This window comes from Mastigoproctus giganteus, chromosome 9 (genome assembly GCF_048544385.1).
Source record: "Mastigoproctus giganteus isolate SK-2022 chromosome 9, ASM4854438v1, whole genome shotgun sequence".
NCBI classification, from domain to species: domain Eukaryota; kingdom Metazoa; phylum Arthropoda; class Arachnida; order Uropygi; family Thelyphonidae; genus Mastigoproctus; species Mastigoproctus giganteus.
In genome coordinates this window covers 96,031,496-96,050,862 of record NC_143583.1, presented here as the reverse complement: position 1 = coordinate 96,050,862, position 19,367 = coordinate 96,031,496, and the positions used below count along the sequence as shown (strand labels likewise).

At 37.3% G+C, this 19,367-nt stretch overlaps 2 protein-coding genes across 3 annotated transcripts in view; one reads left to right on the top strand and one right to left on the bottom strand.

The window, feature by feature from the left end:
* Positions 1–19,367, top strand: part of LOC150080567 (trafficking protein particle complex subunit 2-like protein) — a 109,697-nt gene that overhangs the window by 45,420 nt on the left and 44,910 nt on the right. The window contains exon 5 of one of the 2 annotated variants that reach the window (XM_090381199.1): positions 10,513–10,574. The exons of the other annotated variant lie outside the window; for it this stretch is intronic. Within the exon in view, the coding sequence (XP_090237325.1) occupies positions 10,513–10,555 (43 nt within the window). The 3' untranslated portion in view covers positions 10,556–10,574. Of the gene's footprint in view, positions 1–10,512; positions 10,575–19,367 lie in introns of those variants that run through there. 2 annotated transcript variants of the gene reach the window in all.
* The window catches only part of LOC150080566 (uncharacterized), a 58,980-nt gene continuing 58,288 nt past the window's right edge, over positions 18,676–19,367 (bottom strand). The window contains exon 9 of the mRNA XM_090381198.1: positions 18,676–18,789. Within this exon, the coding sequence (XP_090237324.1) occupies positions 18,725–18,789 (65 nt within the window). The 3' untranslated portion in view covers positions 18,676–18,724. The remainder of the gene's footprint in view (positions 18,790–19,367) is intronic.

The following is a 19,367-nucleotide window of genomic DNA, read 5'->3' as shown; positions in this document are numbered from 1 at the left end:
TTCAATTTTCTGCCTGTTAAATCTGATTCTGTGCGCACGCGCATGTGTGTGTAAAAAATATTTTGTATAATATCGAAGATAATAATATAAGGTAATTCAAGCAGACAATACCAGCTGGATTTAAAGAAATGCAAGGGATATAAATATATATAAAAAAAAAAAAAAAACACACACACACACACACACATAAAACTTATTGTTGTCTACCCACAATCTAGATGACTTTCAACTGGGGCCATCCACCCAGACTGAAGGCAAAAAACGACAAGGAGTTCTCTGTTTCTGTAATGATCAATATCTGCTAAGATATATAAAATATAAACAATCCAGAGATTAAGTAATTTGAATCTAAACCAATTAAAGGTAGTTAAAAATTTTTGAATCAAAAGGAAGATATTATAAATGTAAGCATATATTGAACATCGTTCACCCGACAGAGAACGTAATTTAATAATTAAAATAAGAATAAATGTAAAGTATAAGGCATATCTACCGTATCCAGGACATAATGTAACAACTAGTCGTTATGAAATAATAATCCCTCTAGTGAGTATATATATGTGGTGATCCCTATGTGATGGATATGGTAAAAATAAATAATTAATTAATTAATTAAAGTTAAGTTAACACAAAGAGAAACATGCAGATAGTAAGAAGAATAAAAAAACTATTGCTTCAATATAATTACCATAATTATGGATTTAGAGCCATGTATGTTATGTACATAGGATACACTTTGCTTTCTTGGTGTCTTACAGCTTAGAAAACTTGTACCCACCGTCCTTCAAATTATAATGTATCATTTATTTTATTTTATTTTATGTTATTTTATCTTATTTTATCTTATCTTATTTTATAATCACACTGTATATACTTAAGTTCATGCTAAGGTGACATGCAAATTCAGCTCAGGGTTCTACTATAGGAACGGGTTTGAATTCAGCTCAGGGTCCTACTATAGGAATGGGCTTGCGATCCCGGACATACCCGAGCTACAACTTATATCTTGTATCATCTTTAAGCTGTCCTACACTTTGTTTTTATTTCTCCGAAATTATTAGGGTAATCCGAGGATGTAGGAGAAACTATTTCTTATTTGTACTACTATATTTTCGCCTTTATGGAGTTCAGGTTCTATTATTCCTACTCTTTTTACCATATCCATCACATAGGGGTCACCACATATATAGTCACTAGAGGGATTATTATTTCATAATGACTAGTTGTTATATTATGTCCTGGATATGGTAGATATGCCTTATACTTTACATTTATTCTTATTTTAATTATTAAATTACGTTCTCTGTCGGGTGAACAATGTTCAATACATGCTTACAGTTATAATATCTTCCTTTTGATTCAAAAATTTTTAACTACCTTTAATTGGTTTAGATTCAAATTACTTAATCTCTGGATTGTTTATATTTTATATATCTTAGCAGATATTGATCATTACAGAAACAGAGAACTCCTTGTCGTTTTTTGCCTTCAGTCTGGGTGGTTGGCCCCAGTTGAAGTCATCTAGATTGTGGGTAGACAACGATAAGTTTTATGTATATATATTTTATATATTTATATTTTATATATTTATATCCCTTGCGTTTCTTTAAATCCAGCTTGGTATTGTCTGCTTGAATTACCTTCTATATTTTTATCTTCAATATTATACAAAATATTTTATACACATTATGGTGTTAATTCATAATTGCTCTAGCAACTGCATTGTCCCATAAGTATTAGTTACAGCTTGTTACAATTTATTAACTTTCTTTCCATATTACTCATATATATATATATATATATATATATATATATATATATATATATAATATTAAAATATATATATATAATATTAAAAATATATATGTTATATGATATTTATTATAATAATATAATTATAAAAATTACATTTCATAATACAAATTATATATATACAGTATATAATTTTATTCTTTATATAGAGGCACTAAGTAAACATTAATTATAGATCACCACTGATAATGAGATGAAGAGTATTACTATTTTCTCTTTTTGTCTCTCAAACATGCTGCTGTAGAAAACAGTCATCCAATAAATCCACAAAATTCATGCTTGTGTGAGTGGCCAATCCACAAGTTGCATTCAATATCTGGAAAGTTGAAAAACCCCACTTTAAGACATTCTGCTTTACTGGCCAATGTTATTTCTCTGTACAGTTGTTCAATATCAAATCAAAGTCTGCCATGCTGGCAGGACAGCTCATGGGGTTTTGTCAATGATATACAGAAATTTTGTATATCAAAGAGATTTTGTATATTAAAAAGATATTTTTAATTTTGTATATCAAAAAGATACTGTACACTTTTTTATAATGAAATAAACATATAAATTAAAAAATAATAAGTTTAAGTAACTTAAACCCAAATTACGTGGCGCCCCTGGAATGTTGTTGCAGCACCCTGGTTGAAAACTACTGTACTAGGAGATAATCACTCCTTATCCCTGCTAGCAAAGCTTCTTTATATCATTGATAAAACCCCATGAGCTGTCCTGGCAGCCTGTCTGCACTGCTCAGAGAATTTCTTATTTGATTGCATGATTACCCTCAGGTATACCACACAGTTGGTATGTTAATCTGGGATTACTGCTACCCATATGTAGGACCTTGCATTTGTCAATGTTAAACTTTAATTGGCATTTCTCAGCCCATCAACCTAATTTTCATAGATCTTTTCCCAGTAGCTCACCCTGATTCCTGTCATTAACCACCCTGCCAACTTTTGTATCATCTGCAGACTTAAACATTAAGCCTGATATATCTTCATCAGTATCATTTAGAAATACTGAAAGCAATAATGGGTCCAGCACTGAACCCTGGTGGACTCCATTAATAACATTAGTCCACAAAGAGCAGTGCTCACTGATAACCACTCTCTGTCTTCTTCCACTCAACCATCCCTTTATCCATATCAGTAACTTGCCTTTAATGTCTCATTTCTCAGGGTTTGTATAGCAGTCTTTTTCTGCAACAGTATCAAAAGCCATTCAGAAATCTAAGTATATACAGGGTGATTCACTACCAGTGCGACAAACTTGCAGGAGGTGTAGGGGGGCACAAAGATGAATCGGAATCACATAGCATTGCAGGGTCCGAAATGCCTTCGTCATGCGGTAGAGGACGTTGAACGGGAGGTCGCGTGAACAGCGATCCCGCTGGAAGTCAGCATTTGCGAACCGGTTCCCAAGGCAGTAGGATGGACGAGTATTCAAATGTTGAACTGGCCGACATGCACCTCGCGTATGGAGCTGCGGACTGTAATGGGCGCGCCGCTCTGCGCTTGTACCAGGAACGTTTCCCACACAGGCGTGCTCCTCATCATACGATTTTCGCACGTCTGCACAGAAGGTTACGTGAGACTGGTTGTTTCACGAGAGGTACCATGAATCGAGAGCGAATGACGAGGACGCCAGACAATGAGGAGAATGTCCTACGTCTTGCAGAAGGCAGTACGAGTACTCGAGCGATAGGTCAACGATTGGGTATTTCCCAATCCACTGTATGGAGGATACTGTCAACAAACCAAATGAGTTCATACCATCTGCAACGTGTCCAATCATTGGAGCCTGCGGATTATCCACTCCAGAGGACTTTTGCTACTTGGTTTCTTCAACAGTGTGTGGCAGACAGCGCATTTGCTGCGTCCGTATTGTTCACGGATGAGGCAAGTTTTACGAGAGGGAACCTTCAATCAACGTAACGCCCATTTGTGGGCTTTGGAGTGCCCCCATGGTACGCGAACACGTGCAACTCAACGCCGTTTCTCTGTCAATGTTTGGGCCGGCATTGTTGGAGACCACCTCATTGAACCATAGCTTCTGCCCCCCTCGTCTGGACGGTAGGGCATACTTGATCTTTCTACAGCAAGTCCTGCCCGAACTTATTGAAGAAGCACATGTTCCTCAGTCGTTGCGCCGCTCAATGTGGTTCCAGCATGATGGGGCTTCCCCACATTACATCAGTGACATCCAACAACACCTAAACGTTACATTTGGACAGCATTGGATAGGTCATGGTGGTCCGGTTCATTGGCCTGCTAGATCGCCGGACCTATCATGCCTGGACTTCTGCTGGGGTCAAATGAAGACATTGGTGTACAGACCCCCGTTGATTCAGTTGAAGACCTCTTCGCTCGCATCTCTGTAGCTGCCGGGGAGATTCGAGACACACCAGGAATCTTCCAGAACGTTAGGGATTCCATGCGGCGGTGCTGTGAAGCCTGTGTGACTGCTTCTGGTCGAACTTTCGAACACCTTCTGTAGCATGACTTTTTTCAATGTAAAACTTGTCATTACAGTGATTTCTGTTACACTAACGAGTTGCTGTTTCTGTTCTTTTTCTTTGTTCACGCGACCTCCCGCATGACGAAGGCATTTCGGACCCTGGAATGCTATGTGATTCCGATTCGTCTTTGTGCCCCCTACACCTCCTGCAAGTTTGTCGCACTGGTAGTGAATCACCCTGTATATGAAAATTATTTTTTGCATACAGTTCTTTGACCACGACATCACAGTATAAAATCAGATTAGAAAGATAAGACTGCCCCTTAACAAACCCATGCTGTGGCTACAGTAAAATTGCATTCCAGTCTAGATGATTCTGTATTACTTTTTCAATGAATGACTCCATTATTTTTTCAGAACAAACATTAAGCTAACAGTTCTGAAATTACTCATGTCACCTTTTGATCCCCCTTTGTGAATTGGGGATACATTTGCACATCTCCAGTCTGTAGGGACCTTCCCAGAATCCAGGGATGCTCTCATAATTATTGCTAATGGTTTGCTTACTTCTTTTGCTTCGTCTGTAATAATTGGATAGATTCCATCCACCCCAGGTGCCTTTTATCCCCTTCCCTAAAGTATTCCCAATGTATGAATATAGATACAAAATACATATTCAGTTTGTCAGCAACCTGAGTAGGGTCAGCAACAGCTAACCCATTCTCATCAAGTGGCCCAATGTGATTCAACCCCTTCCTTCTACTGTTAATGTAATTATAGAAGTCTTTGCTGCTGCTGCTCTTTGCCAGACTTCTCATAATCCACCTTAGCTTGCCTACCTCTCTTGTGACTTGTTTATATATACCATAGGCTTCTGTGTTATCTGATAATTTATATGCATTCTACATTTTTCTCCTCTACCACAAGTCTCATCCGTTCATCTGACATCCATTTAGGTCTAACCCTTGAACAGTATTTCTTAGTTGGGATGAAAAGCTTAGTAGTTCATTTGATTACTTCCCTGAATGCTTTCTATATAGAATTTGCTGTTTGTAACATCATCAGTTGGTCTTACTGCATGGAATTTAAAATCTGAGACCACTCTCGTTACCTTTATGAAAGCAGAAGCCTATCCCTTGATGGTAGTTCCATCTTTAAGTAAATCCCACATCAGTACATGGTGGTTACTGTCACTTATCGGTTCTTTTATCGGCGATTCTTCATGCATGAATAATCACCACTGATAAAGATGAAGAGTATTATTATTTTCTCTTTTTGTCTCTCAAACATGCTGCTGTAGAAAACAGTCATCCAATAAATCCACAAAATTCTTGCTTGTGTGATTAGCATTAGTAGAGGCACTTGATCCAAGAAAGCAAGCTTATGCAGCATCAGCCAAAAAAAAAAAAAAAAAAAAAAAAAACCACTTCCACTTCACCCCTCTGTTCATTCGAAATACCTGTCCACCTGAGCCTTAAACTTATTTAGGCTATCAACTTCCACGACAAGGGATGGAAGTCTGTTCCACCAACCAACCACCCGCTGGCTAAAGGCAAATTTCCTCACGTCTATCCTACATCTGTCTTTCCTTAATTTGAATTTATGCCCACTCAGGTGATTATTCTGAGCAAGAGGAAGAATCCCATCAGCATTGAGCATGCTCAAACCATTCAAGGCTTTATACACCTCTATCAGATCACCTCGCTGGTGCCTAGTCTCCAGACACTGTAATTTGCAAAAGTTAAGCCTTTCTTCGTAAGAGCACCCCTTTGTTCCATTCACTAATCTTGTTGCCCTTCTCTGTACTCGTTCCAGCAGCAGCTCTACATCCTTCTTGAAATGAGACCTCCAGACCTGTATACAGTACTCTAGGTGTAGCCTGACCATTGCCTTATACAAGGGAATAATCACCTCCTTATCCCTGCTAGAAAAATTCCTATATATCATTGACAATACGCCATGAGCTACTCTTGCAGCCCGTCTGCACTGCTCAGAGAACTTTATATCTGCCTGCACAACCACCCCCAGGTCCCTTTCATTCTCTACTACTCTCAGTGTAGTACCACAGAGTTGATACGTTGCTCTTTCCCATATGTAGTACTTTACATTTGTCAATGTTAAACTTCATTTGCCACCTCTCAGCCCGTCTGCTCAACCTTTCCAGATCCTGTTTCAGCAGCATAGTGTCAGTAGTGTCCTTGACAACCCTGCCAACCTTCGTATTGTCTGCTGACTTGGACATTAAGCTTGATATACCATCATCAATATCATTTATAAATACATAAAACAATAATGGACCCAACACTGAACCCTGAGGGACTCCACTAATAACATTAGTCCACGATGAGCAGTGTCCATTGATTACCACTCTCTGTCTTCTCCCCCTTAACCACCCCTTTATCCATAGCAGCAATTTGCCTCCAATGCCACACTGCTCCAATTTGTGCAGCAGTCTTCCATGTGCAACAGTATCAAAAGCCTTTCTAAGATCCAAGTATATAATATCAAAGTTATTCCCTGCATCCAGTTCTTTTGTGACTGCATCATAGTATCCAATAAAATTGGTCAGGCAAGACTTCCCCTTAACAAAACCATGCTGTGTCCAAGCTATAACTGAAGTCTTGTCTAGATGATCCTGCATGCTTCTTTAACCAGTGCCTCCATTAATTTTCCTGGAACAGAAGTTAAACTCACAGGTCTATAATTACTTGTGTCAGCCTTTGATCCTCCTTTGTGAATTGGGGTCACATTTGCACATCTCCAGTCTGTGGGTACCTCCCCTGAGTCCAAGGAAGCTCTCATAATTATGGCTAAGGGTTTGCTTACTTCCTTTGCTGCCTCCTTTAATATAACTGGATAGATCCAATTGGAGTGGCCAATCTACAAGTTGCATTCAATATCTGGAAAGTTGAAAACCCCCACTTTAAGACATTCTGCTTTACTGGCCAATGTTATTTCTCTGTACAGTTGTTTAATATCAAATCAAAGTCTGCCATACTGGCAGGACAGCTCATGGGGTTTTGTCAATGATATACAGAAATTTTGCTAGCAGGGTAAGGAGGTGATTATCTCATTGTAGAAAGCAATGGTCAGGCCACATCATGAGTATTGCATTCAGGTCTATACCCACCTTTGTCAAAATCAAATGGTTCTATTTCCACTTCTGCTAAAGGTAGAGCTGACCTGCTAGCATCCTACTTTTCTTCTAACTTGTGTATTGATGATCTTGGTAAACAACCTCCTACCATTCTCAGTACACTCCATTCAGTGCCTTCTGTAGTTTTCCATCAAAAGGATGTCAGAAGAATTTTGAACAGCTTTTATGCCAACCTCTCTTGTGACCAGGTCCTGATGGTAATTCTCTACTATGCTCCTGAGCTTTTTACACTTTCTTATTCCACTAGTGTTTTGCCTTCTGCTTGGAAATTTGCTTATATCCAGCCAGTTCCTAAAAAGGGTAACAAATCCCTTATATCCAGTTATTGATAAATTTGCACCACCAACCTTTAAATTGCTTAACCTTCTATCTGATCAATGATTGCCAATATGGATTCTGTCAGTGAAGATCCATTGGTGATATATTTGTTTTATGTTACCCACACATGGACAAATTAAATGGAAAAGTTTGAAGCTCGAGCAGTTGCTCTTGACGTTTCAAAAGATTTTGATCTTGTTTGGCATAAACATGTTCAAACACAGTCGTGTTTGGCATAAAGTCCTTTTAAATAAACTTCTCTTATAAATTTTGGCAGTTTTTTGTAATTGGGCGTGACACTCACTGCAGTTGATGGTAAATGGCTCTGTCTTCTAACTTCCACTCCCCAAGGCCCAGTTCTTTCTCTAATTCTTCTCCTCTTATATATTAATGAACTTCTTCCATTGACTGGAAGACTTATCTATAGTTTTTCTGATGATAGCACATCGCATTTCAAATTCCAGTTTGAGAAACCTTGCCCTGCACAAATAGCTTAAGCTCAAATATCCACTAATTCCTTAAATGCTGATCTGCAGGTAATTCTCCAGTGGGACAAAGACAACTTAGTTAATCTTAGTCCTTCCAAAACTCAGTCCTGTCTTATATCTCACAAAAAAGGATTCCTTTGCTCCTATGCTTATCTTTGACAGCACTCAAATTTCTCAACAAGATCACATATCTCTATCATGTTGACTTAGAAGTCAACATAATTTGTGATGTGCTTATGCCAAGAGAGATTAGAATCTCTCTTGGCATAAGCACATCACAATTATTGCTTCCTCTGCATCTAAAAAATTGGGTTCTTTCTTTTGCTCTCAGTGTTACTTTTCTTATAAATAGCTAATCACGCTGTACAAATCTCAAATCCATCCTACCATGGAATATTGTTCCTAAATCTGGGGCAGTGCTCTGTAACTTCTCTCAGGCTTCTAGACTTCATTCAGAAGAGGGAAATTTGGTTAATTAGTGACCCATCTCTTGCACAGTCCCTCCCTCTCTCTCTCTCTCTCTCTCTCTCTCTCTCTCTCATAGATGTTCTGTTTCTATTCCATACCTTTTCTATAGTTATTTCCATGGGCACTGTTCTTCTGAATTGGCTTCTGTAATTTCCCCCCTCTCTCTCTTCGAAACCAGTCTGAACACATGCAGCAACCACTCGACATAGTTTTACTGTACAACTTCAAACTCACAGAACCAACTTTTCTTCCTCATTTCTTCAACTTCTGTTTTCTGGAACAACCTTCCTCTACACGTTTCCTGAAAATTACAATCTACAGAAATTCAAGTCTGATGTCAACGAGTATCTTCTTTTTCTCCTCAATCATTGTAGGTGATGCATGGTAATAAGTAATATAGGTTCAAATACCCTTTGTGTTTGAAATTTTCATAAAAAAAAAAAAAACATCAAGAGTTTTTTAAAATTAAATTTGCATATTCATTCATTTGACAGTTTGGATTTTATTTGGCCAATAAATTATGTTCTTAGCATGGTAATTTATAGAGATTTTTTTTTTTATTTAAGTATTGTATAACGTTAAGCAGGCTGCTTCCATTATTTTTTTCTGTTTATCCTGTTTCCAAGTCTATAAAGACTTGAAAACAGGATCTTAAAATAGGTTCAGAAATACTGTTAAGAAGCAGAAAATTTTGTTTACTAAATGTTCTGGCTGTGAGAAATTGTTTCCAGTATTTATAGAGAAAAAACAATTTTGATATAGCTGAGAGTGGTCACTGCAAAGGTACAGTTCATTAAAGTTGATTGTGGCTTTAATTTATGTGACTACAAAACATGGTTAATGGTGATATTCTTCTTGAATAAACAGTTGTAACCTCTTCTGTGGTCATTGTGCAGTAAAAAATGAATTTTTTAAAAAATTTCATGTGGAGTTCATGGTTTATCATATAATATAAAGATACACAAAAAAAAATAATTTCTGATTAATGCAAAATAAGTCATGAAAGGGCAGCCTACAGACATTTTGGCTGGTTATTTGCTTGAAATTTCAAAATTTATGGAATAGTGAATGAAGACATTGTGTCTTTAAGGAAAATACAATGTCTTGCTGAGGTGTTCAACTAATTGTTAAAGTATTATTCCATGATGTAAAATAAACTTTTTATATGTATTGTGAAAAGGACTGGAGGCTTTAAAAAAAGGAAATTAATAACATTTAACACGCTTACTTCCCCTTTTACTGTTCAAATTTGAGTTCAGTTTATTAAAAATGAATTCATATTTTATAGGTATGTTAACAACCAATTAAAATTTCCATCTCTCTATCAAACAAAGTTAATATGCAACATGTCTGGATCTCTCAGTCACCAAGCCAAAAAAGGAGAGGGGGGAAGAGGTTTAGGGATGTCAAAGACTTGTTTTATGGTATGAGTCCAAAGACAAGATTGGCAGGGCGCCTCCGTAGCCAGGTGGGAAGGAGCAGCAGTGCGTAGCACATGCTTCTTGATTAGACCGGGGTTCGAGCCCGTCACCACCAAATATGGAGTATGCGGAAAGGTCAAGGAATGACCACCGCATATCCCGGAGCAATATGGCCTTAGTTGCTAATGCTCCTAAAAACCAAATAACAAACAAGATTGGCAAAGTGCTTGACTGATGTCAGGTATTTTTGCCAGTAATTGGTAGTAATTTGAGTACTTAAATAATTAGGGAAAAATATCAGGAAAAACATTATAGCATTGATCCTTTTCATTGATTGTTTCATGATATGCCCCTCCCACATCCTGAATCCCATCTCATCTTTTTTCTCATTGTTTCATAGGTCTTTTGAAAATGTTGTAAAGAATATTATGGCCCCTGAATGAAGCTGAAAGTATGAAGAATGTTTTGCTTAGTATAGTTACTTTTGTAAAAAAAAATCAATTAAATAAAAAATTTACCAGCTTTTGCTTTTGAATTTACCAATTCAAAATAAATTTAATTATTATGTAAATAAAATATATTATGGAATGCTTGGAGTCAGTCTTTGAGTTAATTTAAAATGATTTTAAATTAGGTCAGTAAGAATTTATGATAATTTCGTTGGAATATCATTCAATAATAACTTCGTAGTTACCTTCATATTTGAAAGCTACCAACCTTTTATTTTTGGAAAACAGGAAGTTTCATAATTTTTATCAAAAAAAAAAAAAAAAAAAGGTGGAAAGCAGAATGGTTTTTACTTTTATTTATTTTTTTTTGGACTTTGGACTTGTAATTAAATTTCGCTGAAGAAACATTTCATATATTAAGATAGAGCCATAGGATTGTTTATAAGTACAGTATCCGTCCTACTGTTAGCATATATCAAGGATTTTTCTGCCCATGGGCATCTGGATTGTTTCAGACATCAGCTGATTATGATTATATCATGAAAGATGTTATAGGCTTTGACTCTTCAGAAATTGTGTGTCAAAGTTTTGTTTAATAGCCCTGCTTGCGGAGACTTTGCTGTCAAGTATATTTTCAAAGTTTCATCAGAAAGAGACCCGAACTGAGTTTTTTTTTTTTTTTTTCACCTGGTTTGAATCAGCATTACTTGAGAAATTGTTAAAATGCCAAGCATGGTTTGAGATAATTTATATTTCAAGTTTCCTTCTATTTTTGTCTGTTCCTAATTAAGGATCCTTGTACATAGATTCTTTCTTTCATAATAGTACTTAGTACATTTTCATACTGAAATTGACAAAACTGATACTGAAAAATATTAACTTTTTTTTAAATTTTAAAATAATGTTGCATTGCCAATTAATGACATTTGTGCTACTCGTTTATAACAGCATAATTTTTCAGCAGGAACTTGTTCACCACACTCACATTCGGCAATGATGTACTACCTCACTGAACAACAAAAAAAAATTGCCTCCTCCTGTTTTAGATTTTCCACGACCTTATATGATTTAGTCTGCTATAGTAATTAGCTTCAAAAATGAAGGTGGAAGATTTAACAATTGGTATAACAAATTTATACACCATATTTTTGAACATATCAAGGAGTAATGACCTATTAGCATTAGTAGAGGCATTTGATGCAAAAAACCAAGCTTATGCAGCATCAGCCAAAAAAAAAAAAAAAAAAAAAACCACTTCCACTTCACCCCTCTGTTCATTCGAAATACCTGTCCACCTGAGCCTTAAACTTATTTAGGCTATCAACTTCCACGACAAGGGATGGAAGTCTGTTCCACCAACCAACCACCCACCCACTGGCTAAAGGCAAATTTCCTCACGTCTATCCTACATCTGTCTTTCCTTAATTTGAATTTATGCCCACTCAGGTGATTATTCTGAGCAAGAGGAAGAATCCCATCAGCATTGAGCATGCTCAAACCATTCAAGGCTTTATACACCTCTATCAGATCACCTCGCTGGTGCCTAGTCTCCAGACACTGTAATTTGCAAAAGTTAAGCCTTTCTTCGTAAGAGCACCCCTTTGTTCCATTCACTAATCTTGTTGCCCTTCTCTGTACTCGTTCCAGCAGCAGCTCTACATCCTTCTTGAAATGAGACCTCCAGACCTGTATACAGTACTCTAGGTGTAGCCTGACCATTGCCTTATACAAGGGAATAATCACCTCCTTATCCCTGCTAGAAAAATTCCTATATATCATTGACAATACGCCATGAGCTACTCTTGCAGCCCGTCTGCACTGCTCAGAGAACTTTATATCTGCCTGCACAACCACCCCCAGGTCCCTTTCATTCTCTACTACTCTCAGTGTAGTACCACAGAGTTGATACGTTGCTCTTTCCCATATGTAGTACTTTACATTTGTCAATGTTAAACTTCATTTGCCACCTCTCAGCCCGTCTGCTCAACCTTTCCAGATCCTGTTGCAGCAGCATAGTGTCAGTAGTGTCCTTGACAACCCTGCCAACCTTCGTATCGTCTGCAAACTTGGACATTAAGCTTGATATACCATCATCAATATCATTTATAAATACATAAAACAATAATGGACCCAACACTGAACCCTGAGGGACTCCACTAATAACAGTCCACGGTGAGCAGTGTCCATTGATTACCACTCTGTCTTCTCCTCCTCAACCACCCCTTTATCCATAGCAGCAATTTGCCTCCAATGCCACACTGCTCCAATTTGTGCAGCAGTCTTCCATGTGCAACAGTATCAATAGCCTTTCTAAGATCCAAGTATATAATATCAAAGTTATTCCCTGCATCCAGTTCTTTTGTGACTGCATCATAGTATCCAATAAAATTGGTCAGGCAAGACTTCCCCTTAACAAAACCATGCTGTGTCCAAGCTATAACTGAAGTCTTGTCTAGATGATCCTGCAGTGCTTCTTTAACCAGTGCCTCCATTAATTTTCCTGGAGCAGAAGTTAAATTCACAGGTCTATAATTACTTGTGTCAGCCTTTGATCCTCCTTTGTGAATTGGGGTCACATTTGCACATCTCCAGTTTGTGGGTACCTCCCCTGAGTCCAAGGAAGCTCTCATGATTATGGCTAAGGGTTTGCTTACTTCCTTTAATATAACTGAATAGATCCCATCCACCCCAGGTGCCTTGTGTTTATCTTCAACAATTTCTCCTTCACTTTACTCTCAGTTATTACAAGATTCTCTAGCTTACTGCCAGAGTTGAATACACCTCTGGCATTCCCCTCGCTGAATAACTCTTCATGTGTGAATGTCGATGCAAAATATTAATTTAGTTTGTTAGCTACCTGAGCAGGATCATCAACAGTTGAACCATCGATATCAAGTGGACCAATCTGATTCACCCCCTTCCTTCTAGAGTTTACATAAGTAAAGAACTCCTTGCTGTTTTTCTTTGCATCCCTTGCCAAAGATTTCTCGTAATCTGCCTTCGCCTGCCTAACCTCCTTTGTAACTTAGTTACAGATCAACTTGTATGTATCCCATGCATTTTTCTTCTCTGCCATATGTCTCATTAGTTCATCTGACATCCATTTAGGCCTAAACCTTGAACAATATTTCTTAGTTGGTATGTAAAGCCTAGTAGCTTCCAAGATAAGTTTTTTGAATGCGTCCCGTTTTGAATTTGCTGTTGGTAGCATCATCAGTTGGTCCCACTGTATAGAATTTAAATACTGTCTCAGTCCATCGTAGTCGACTTTAGGAAAGCAATAACCCTTCCCTTTACCCCTAATGGTAGTTACTTCTTTGAGTAAATCCCACTTCAGCACACTGTGCTCACTGCCACCTAGTGGTTCATTTATCTGCAGATTCTTAATGCATGAAAAATCATTACTGATAATCAAATCAAGAGTATTACTCACTCTAGTTGCCTCCCGAACATGCTGTTTAGAAAACAATCATCCAATAAATCCACAAAAGCCTTGCTAGTGTGTGAGTGACCAGCCCCCAAATTCCAGTCAATATCTGGGAAATTAAAATCCCCCATTATAAGACTCTCTGATTTACTGGCCCACTCTATTTCCCTGCAGTTTTTTATTATACTCATCAGAGTCATTAGGCCTATAGCACCTCCTACTCTATTTTGATCTCCCAATGCTTATGTCACACCAAACTGATTCGACACTGCACTGTCCAGCGATGTTGACTGGCTTCACTTCCTTGGATTTTATGTTTCTTAACTAATAGCATAACCCCTCCTCCCTTCCTATCCTGTCTATCCTTTCTGTAGACGTTGTACTCCCCAAATTCCAGTTCTGCATTCCTTATATCTGTGTGACACCACGTCTCTGAAATCCCAACAATATCTGCCTGTGATGTTTTGAGCAATACCTCAAATTCATCAAATTTATTTACTAAACTCCTAGCATTGGTGTACACGCAAGTATACATGCATCTGTTTCTATTCTTAGCTACCCTAACACAACCCATGTGTTTACTTGTACTGCGATGACTCCCAGCAGTCTCTGAAATATCCTGCATCTTGTTTTTCAGGCTTCTGCTCATTCCAGTAGAAGCAGTGCAAGAATCTCTTTCACCTGTGCCAGTGGCTACTGTTAATCTATTAGTCTTTGTCTCCCCCCCCCAAGCTAGCAGTTTTCCGACCCACCTAACACAGCCTCGATAGCATCAGCAAATATTCTTGCACCCTTTCTATTTAAGTGTATCCCATCCCTGTAGAAGCAGTCTCTCCTGTTAACAAGTACAGTCCAGGCTGAAAAAAATTCTACCCCTTGAGCCTTGCACAATCTTTTCAGGGCTGAATTGATCGACAAGGCTCTCATCATATACTTCCTCCTATCGTGTCTGGGCAGAATTGCAGACACTTTCAAATTCAACCCTAATTCACGGCTTTTTTTCAACAGTGAACTGTACTTGTTAAGTAATTCTGCCGGTCTCCTACTCTTGATACCATTAGTGCCAACATGTACAACTATATCACCTTTTGTGCCCTTAAAAGATGATATCTGCTCTACGTCATCAACCTTTGCCCCTGGCAGACATACCCTGGTTCTGTTCCACCTATCCTTTTTACAAAGCATGTTCCCCGTTTCCCTGACAATAGAGTCACCAACAACTACTAGTTCCTGTGGGACCAGTGCATTCTGCCTTGGGGGTTACCTTAGTAAATGGATGTGTGGTGTACTTCATTGAAGAGCTGTGTTGAGGTTTTCAAACATTAGCATAACATAACATTTAAAAGAACAAGCAAAATGCTTTATTCAAGCCAGAAGAGGGGAACATTAAGAGATTTCTGCATGTGTGATGGTAACCTGCCTAGAGTTATCAGTTGGCTTGGACTGTTTAGGTTTACTGTACCCTGACAAAACTGTACCCTGTGGTAAAGTTTTTTCAGGGGAGCTTTCACATACTCTCCAGAAACCTTTTAAGAAATCAAAGGTGAGCAAATTATGAAGAAGTGGTTTGTAAATATAAACTTAATTCATTTTCTATGTTGGGTATATAATTACAAGAACTATCATGGAAGAAATATCCTAATGAAATCTTTCTGCATGTCTGCAATAAACACGAGGAAAGGTTTTACTAGGACAGTTTTACCATAGAAAAAGGTATGAAGGCAAGTGGAGTGTGAACATGCTTGCTAATTACTACTGAATACTTATAAGGGAAGCTGGGGTGAATAATCTATAAGTGAAAATCAGAGCTTAACATTTTAAGCTTATAATTCATTTTTATTAAATGATTTAGTAAACTAGTAAAACAAAAATATTAATTTTCTCAAAAACCATATGTGATATCAGAATTTTAGGGTTATATTTATGTTTGGCACTACAAAATACAGCCACTCCCTGACTTACATAAGGGTTACATTCCACGGAACTCTGCATAAGTTGGAATTTCCTTCAAGGCTTATGCAGCACTTGCAACTATGCACACCAAATTTGATTGAGGCAAAAAAAGAAATGTTTGATGAACATATAAATAGAATTATTCAATTTTACTTTAATGTTGTGGAAATCAGCGCGATGCTTGAACCTATTAAACCACCCGTTGCTTGGGGTTTGCCATACTTATCCTGAGCCGACCGGGCTAGCCAGGTAGGTAAAGTGCCTGCCTGGCAACCCAAAGGTTGCAGGTTTGATTCCTGCCTCGGGCTTGAATCACAGTAAAATGCAAAAACTTTGGGAGGTGCATTATGGCCATAGAAGCTGATGCGCCAACAACTAACAAGGAAAAAAAAAAAAAAAAAAACTTATCCTGAATATCTTCATAAATACTTCTTGCAAATATATTCTTGAAAATATGTAGAAACAAATTAGGCTATAGATGGCAGTACGAACGCAGCGTGCAGCACATCGTCATGCTACCCCTATTTTTTTTTCTAATTTGTTTTTATCTATTTTCAGTTCAACTATTGTTTTGTCAGTGGTGTGGTTTGGCCATGCGAGTACTAGGCTTTCTGCTTTATTATTTTTTGCTGTATAAGGACCACTGCTATGCAAATCTATTGCATCGGCAGTTTGATCTTAGTATCATTCCATTGTTGCATGGATTTGTTTAGCGTTCGAAATGCAGTGATTCCCTGGCTATTATTGGCCTCGTGGTCCTCTGTCGAGATGGGGCATAATGGTCAGTTCATTTTATTATTTTCAGTTTATTTGGTCATGTAATGTTGTTAGTCCACATAATTTGGAAACGGGGGCACCGCTAAATTTCTTTTAATTGGCTTAATTTTCTAAATTATTTTAGGAACGTTGCTTCAACACTACCCTCTCCTTCTTTATCCCCCCTATATTTTTCTGTTATTGTTATTTTTGTTCTTTTATTAGGTTCAGTTCATTTTCACTGTACTGGTTTGCAATGCTACTGCAAATATCCTATTTTAATTTAGCTTATTATAAGCAACATGTAGTGGATTGTGCGTTTCTGCTGCCACTGATTTAATAGTAGAAATAGCTTTTCTACTATTTTTTCTTATTTATTTTTAATAATATATTTTTATTAATCTTTATCTCTCTATTTAATTTTTGGATTATATATATATATATATATATATATACACACACACACACAGGGTGTCTCAAAAATATTGGTACAAACGTTTAGGGGAGGTAGGTAACATCTAAAGGAATGTGAATCGCATAGGAACCCATAACCGGAAATGTCACGGGAAAGTAGTAGCAGAGGCACAAGAAGCAGAAATCACACAAGACAGTAATTAGTGGCAAACATTTATTTGACATAATATTAACAATGGAGTACGAGATGGATGCATTTCATGATGTTACAACAGATGCTCGAAGGTTCCACCATGAGACGCGATGCATGCATGACACCGACGCAGCATGGATTGGCGGACACGGTCGAACACACCAGTAGCAGCAGCGCAGACGAGATCCATTTCTGTCTCCACAGGCGATACATACACGATAGATTTGAGAGCCCCCCCACAGAGAGAAATCAAGGCTCGATAAATCAGGTGAGCGTGGGGGCCAGGCAACGGGCCCACCACAGCCAATGCATCAACGCCCAAAACGCCTGTTCAAATGGTCACGAACACACCTTCCGTAATGGGCAGGCGTCCCGTTATGTTGAAACCAAATGTTGTCTCTCACATTTGCTGGAACATTGTCAAGTAACCCCGGTAGAACTTGTTCAAGAAAGATCTGATATTTAGCGGAGTTCATCCGGGATGGTAACAGGTATGGGTTGACTAAGCAGTCACTGACCATACCTGCCCACACATTTATTGCGAAGCAATGTTGCGCCGCATGGGGGTACACACCGCGTGGGCCCTCTGCTAATCCATACACTAGGTGCATGTCTGCCAGCTCATGCTTGAATGAGTAAACCAGAAATTTTCCCTCTCGCGAACTGATGAACAGCGCCGTGTACTGACTTATGGTGATGTTTCCAGTTATGGGTTCCTATGCGATTCACATTCCTTTAGATGTTACCTACATGTACCAATATTTTTGAGATATCCTGTATGTATATATATATATACACACACACAGAAAGAAAAGACTTGGGGGAAAAAAAAAAGTAATATGGGAGGAGAGTAATAAATATTATATAATTGTAATTAAACTGAAGGGCTATGTTTAGAGAGTTTTACTAAGTACTGTATTCTATAAAGTTATAATCTTAGTAATTAACTGATAAGGAGATAAAAAAACTATATTTACTTTATTCCAATTAATCACAGAAAGAAAAAAATCATTTAATCTAGAGAGAAAAAAAAAAAAAATTAAACAGGCCTGAAATGTAATGTGCTGTGTACATTACCTAACTTGTTTCCTTTTGTCACATCTCAATCCTATATTAAGAAAACATTATTTAAAAATATTTCTGATGTTTTGTAATTCTAATTTCATATTAGATAATAATGGACAGTTGGACATTAGAATTATGTAAGTGGGATTAATAATCAATTTTGCTTTAGCTTTTGTTATATTGGACGTGATGTGAAATCACACAGGTTGAAAGTTTTGATTTTGGTGTTAAAAGAGTTGCCTCGTAGATGATTTTCCGTGGGAAGATTGGATCAGTCATCTTTGTTTAAGTGTAATTTTTATTATCTGCTAAGTTTTTAATTCACCACAATAAATTATTCCCAGTCTGACGATAACTAATTAGTTACCATTTTAATTTTCTTCAAAATTCCACGGCTACCATCAAGCATGACGACATCACCTGTAAAGTACAAGAATTTATTATTTTAATAATATTAAAAATTATATATGTTTTTAATATATATAAAATTATTATTACACACAGTGATTCAAAAACAAGTAAACACTTCTGTATGTTCATGAAACACTAACCATACATATAGCAGTAAATTTTCTATGGCTGTTTTGTAGAGTTTCTCTGTCTGTTGGTAGTATTTGTGCTGCTACTGCCAATAGATATTCCTGAACTGACACACAGGATGGCATCAATGCCACAATATATACTGGCAAATGTCAGAGAGAGAAAAAAAGATTACTGAATTGATGTTACCTGTGGGGGATGTCAATACCCTGTAGGGGCTCATAGGAAACAATCAGAAATTTCATTTAGAATTTCTGCATTTTTTTCCAAAACTGTTTACTTCTTTCAGAATCATCTTAATATATATTAGGAAGTTGAAATTTAGGCAGTTTACAAATTAAAAATAATGATCACACTTTAGAAATTGGAATTTTGTTCTTGCCTTAACAAATTACATTTCATAAAAACTGTTCTCAACCTTCATTTATTAAAAGGATCAAAAGTTAATCTCTTCTGAA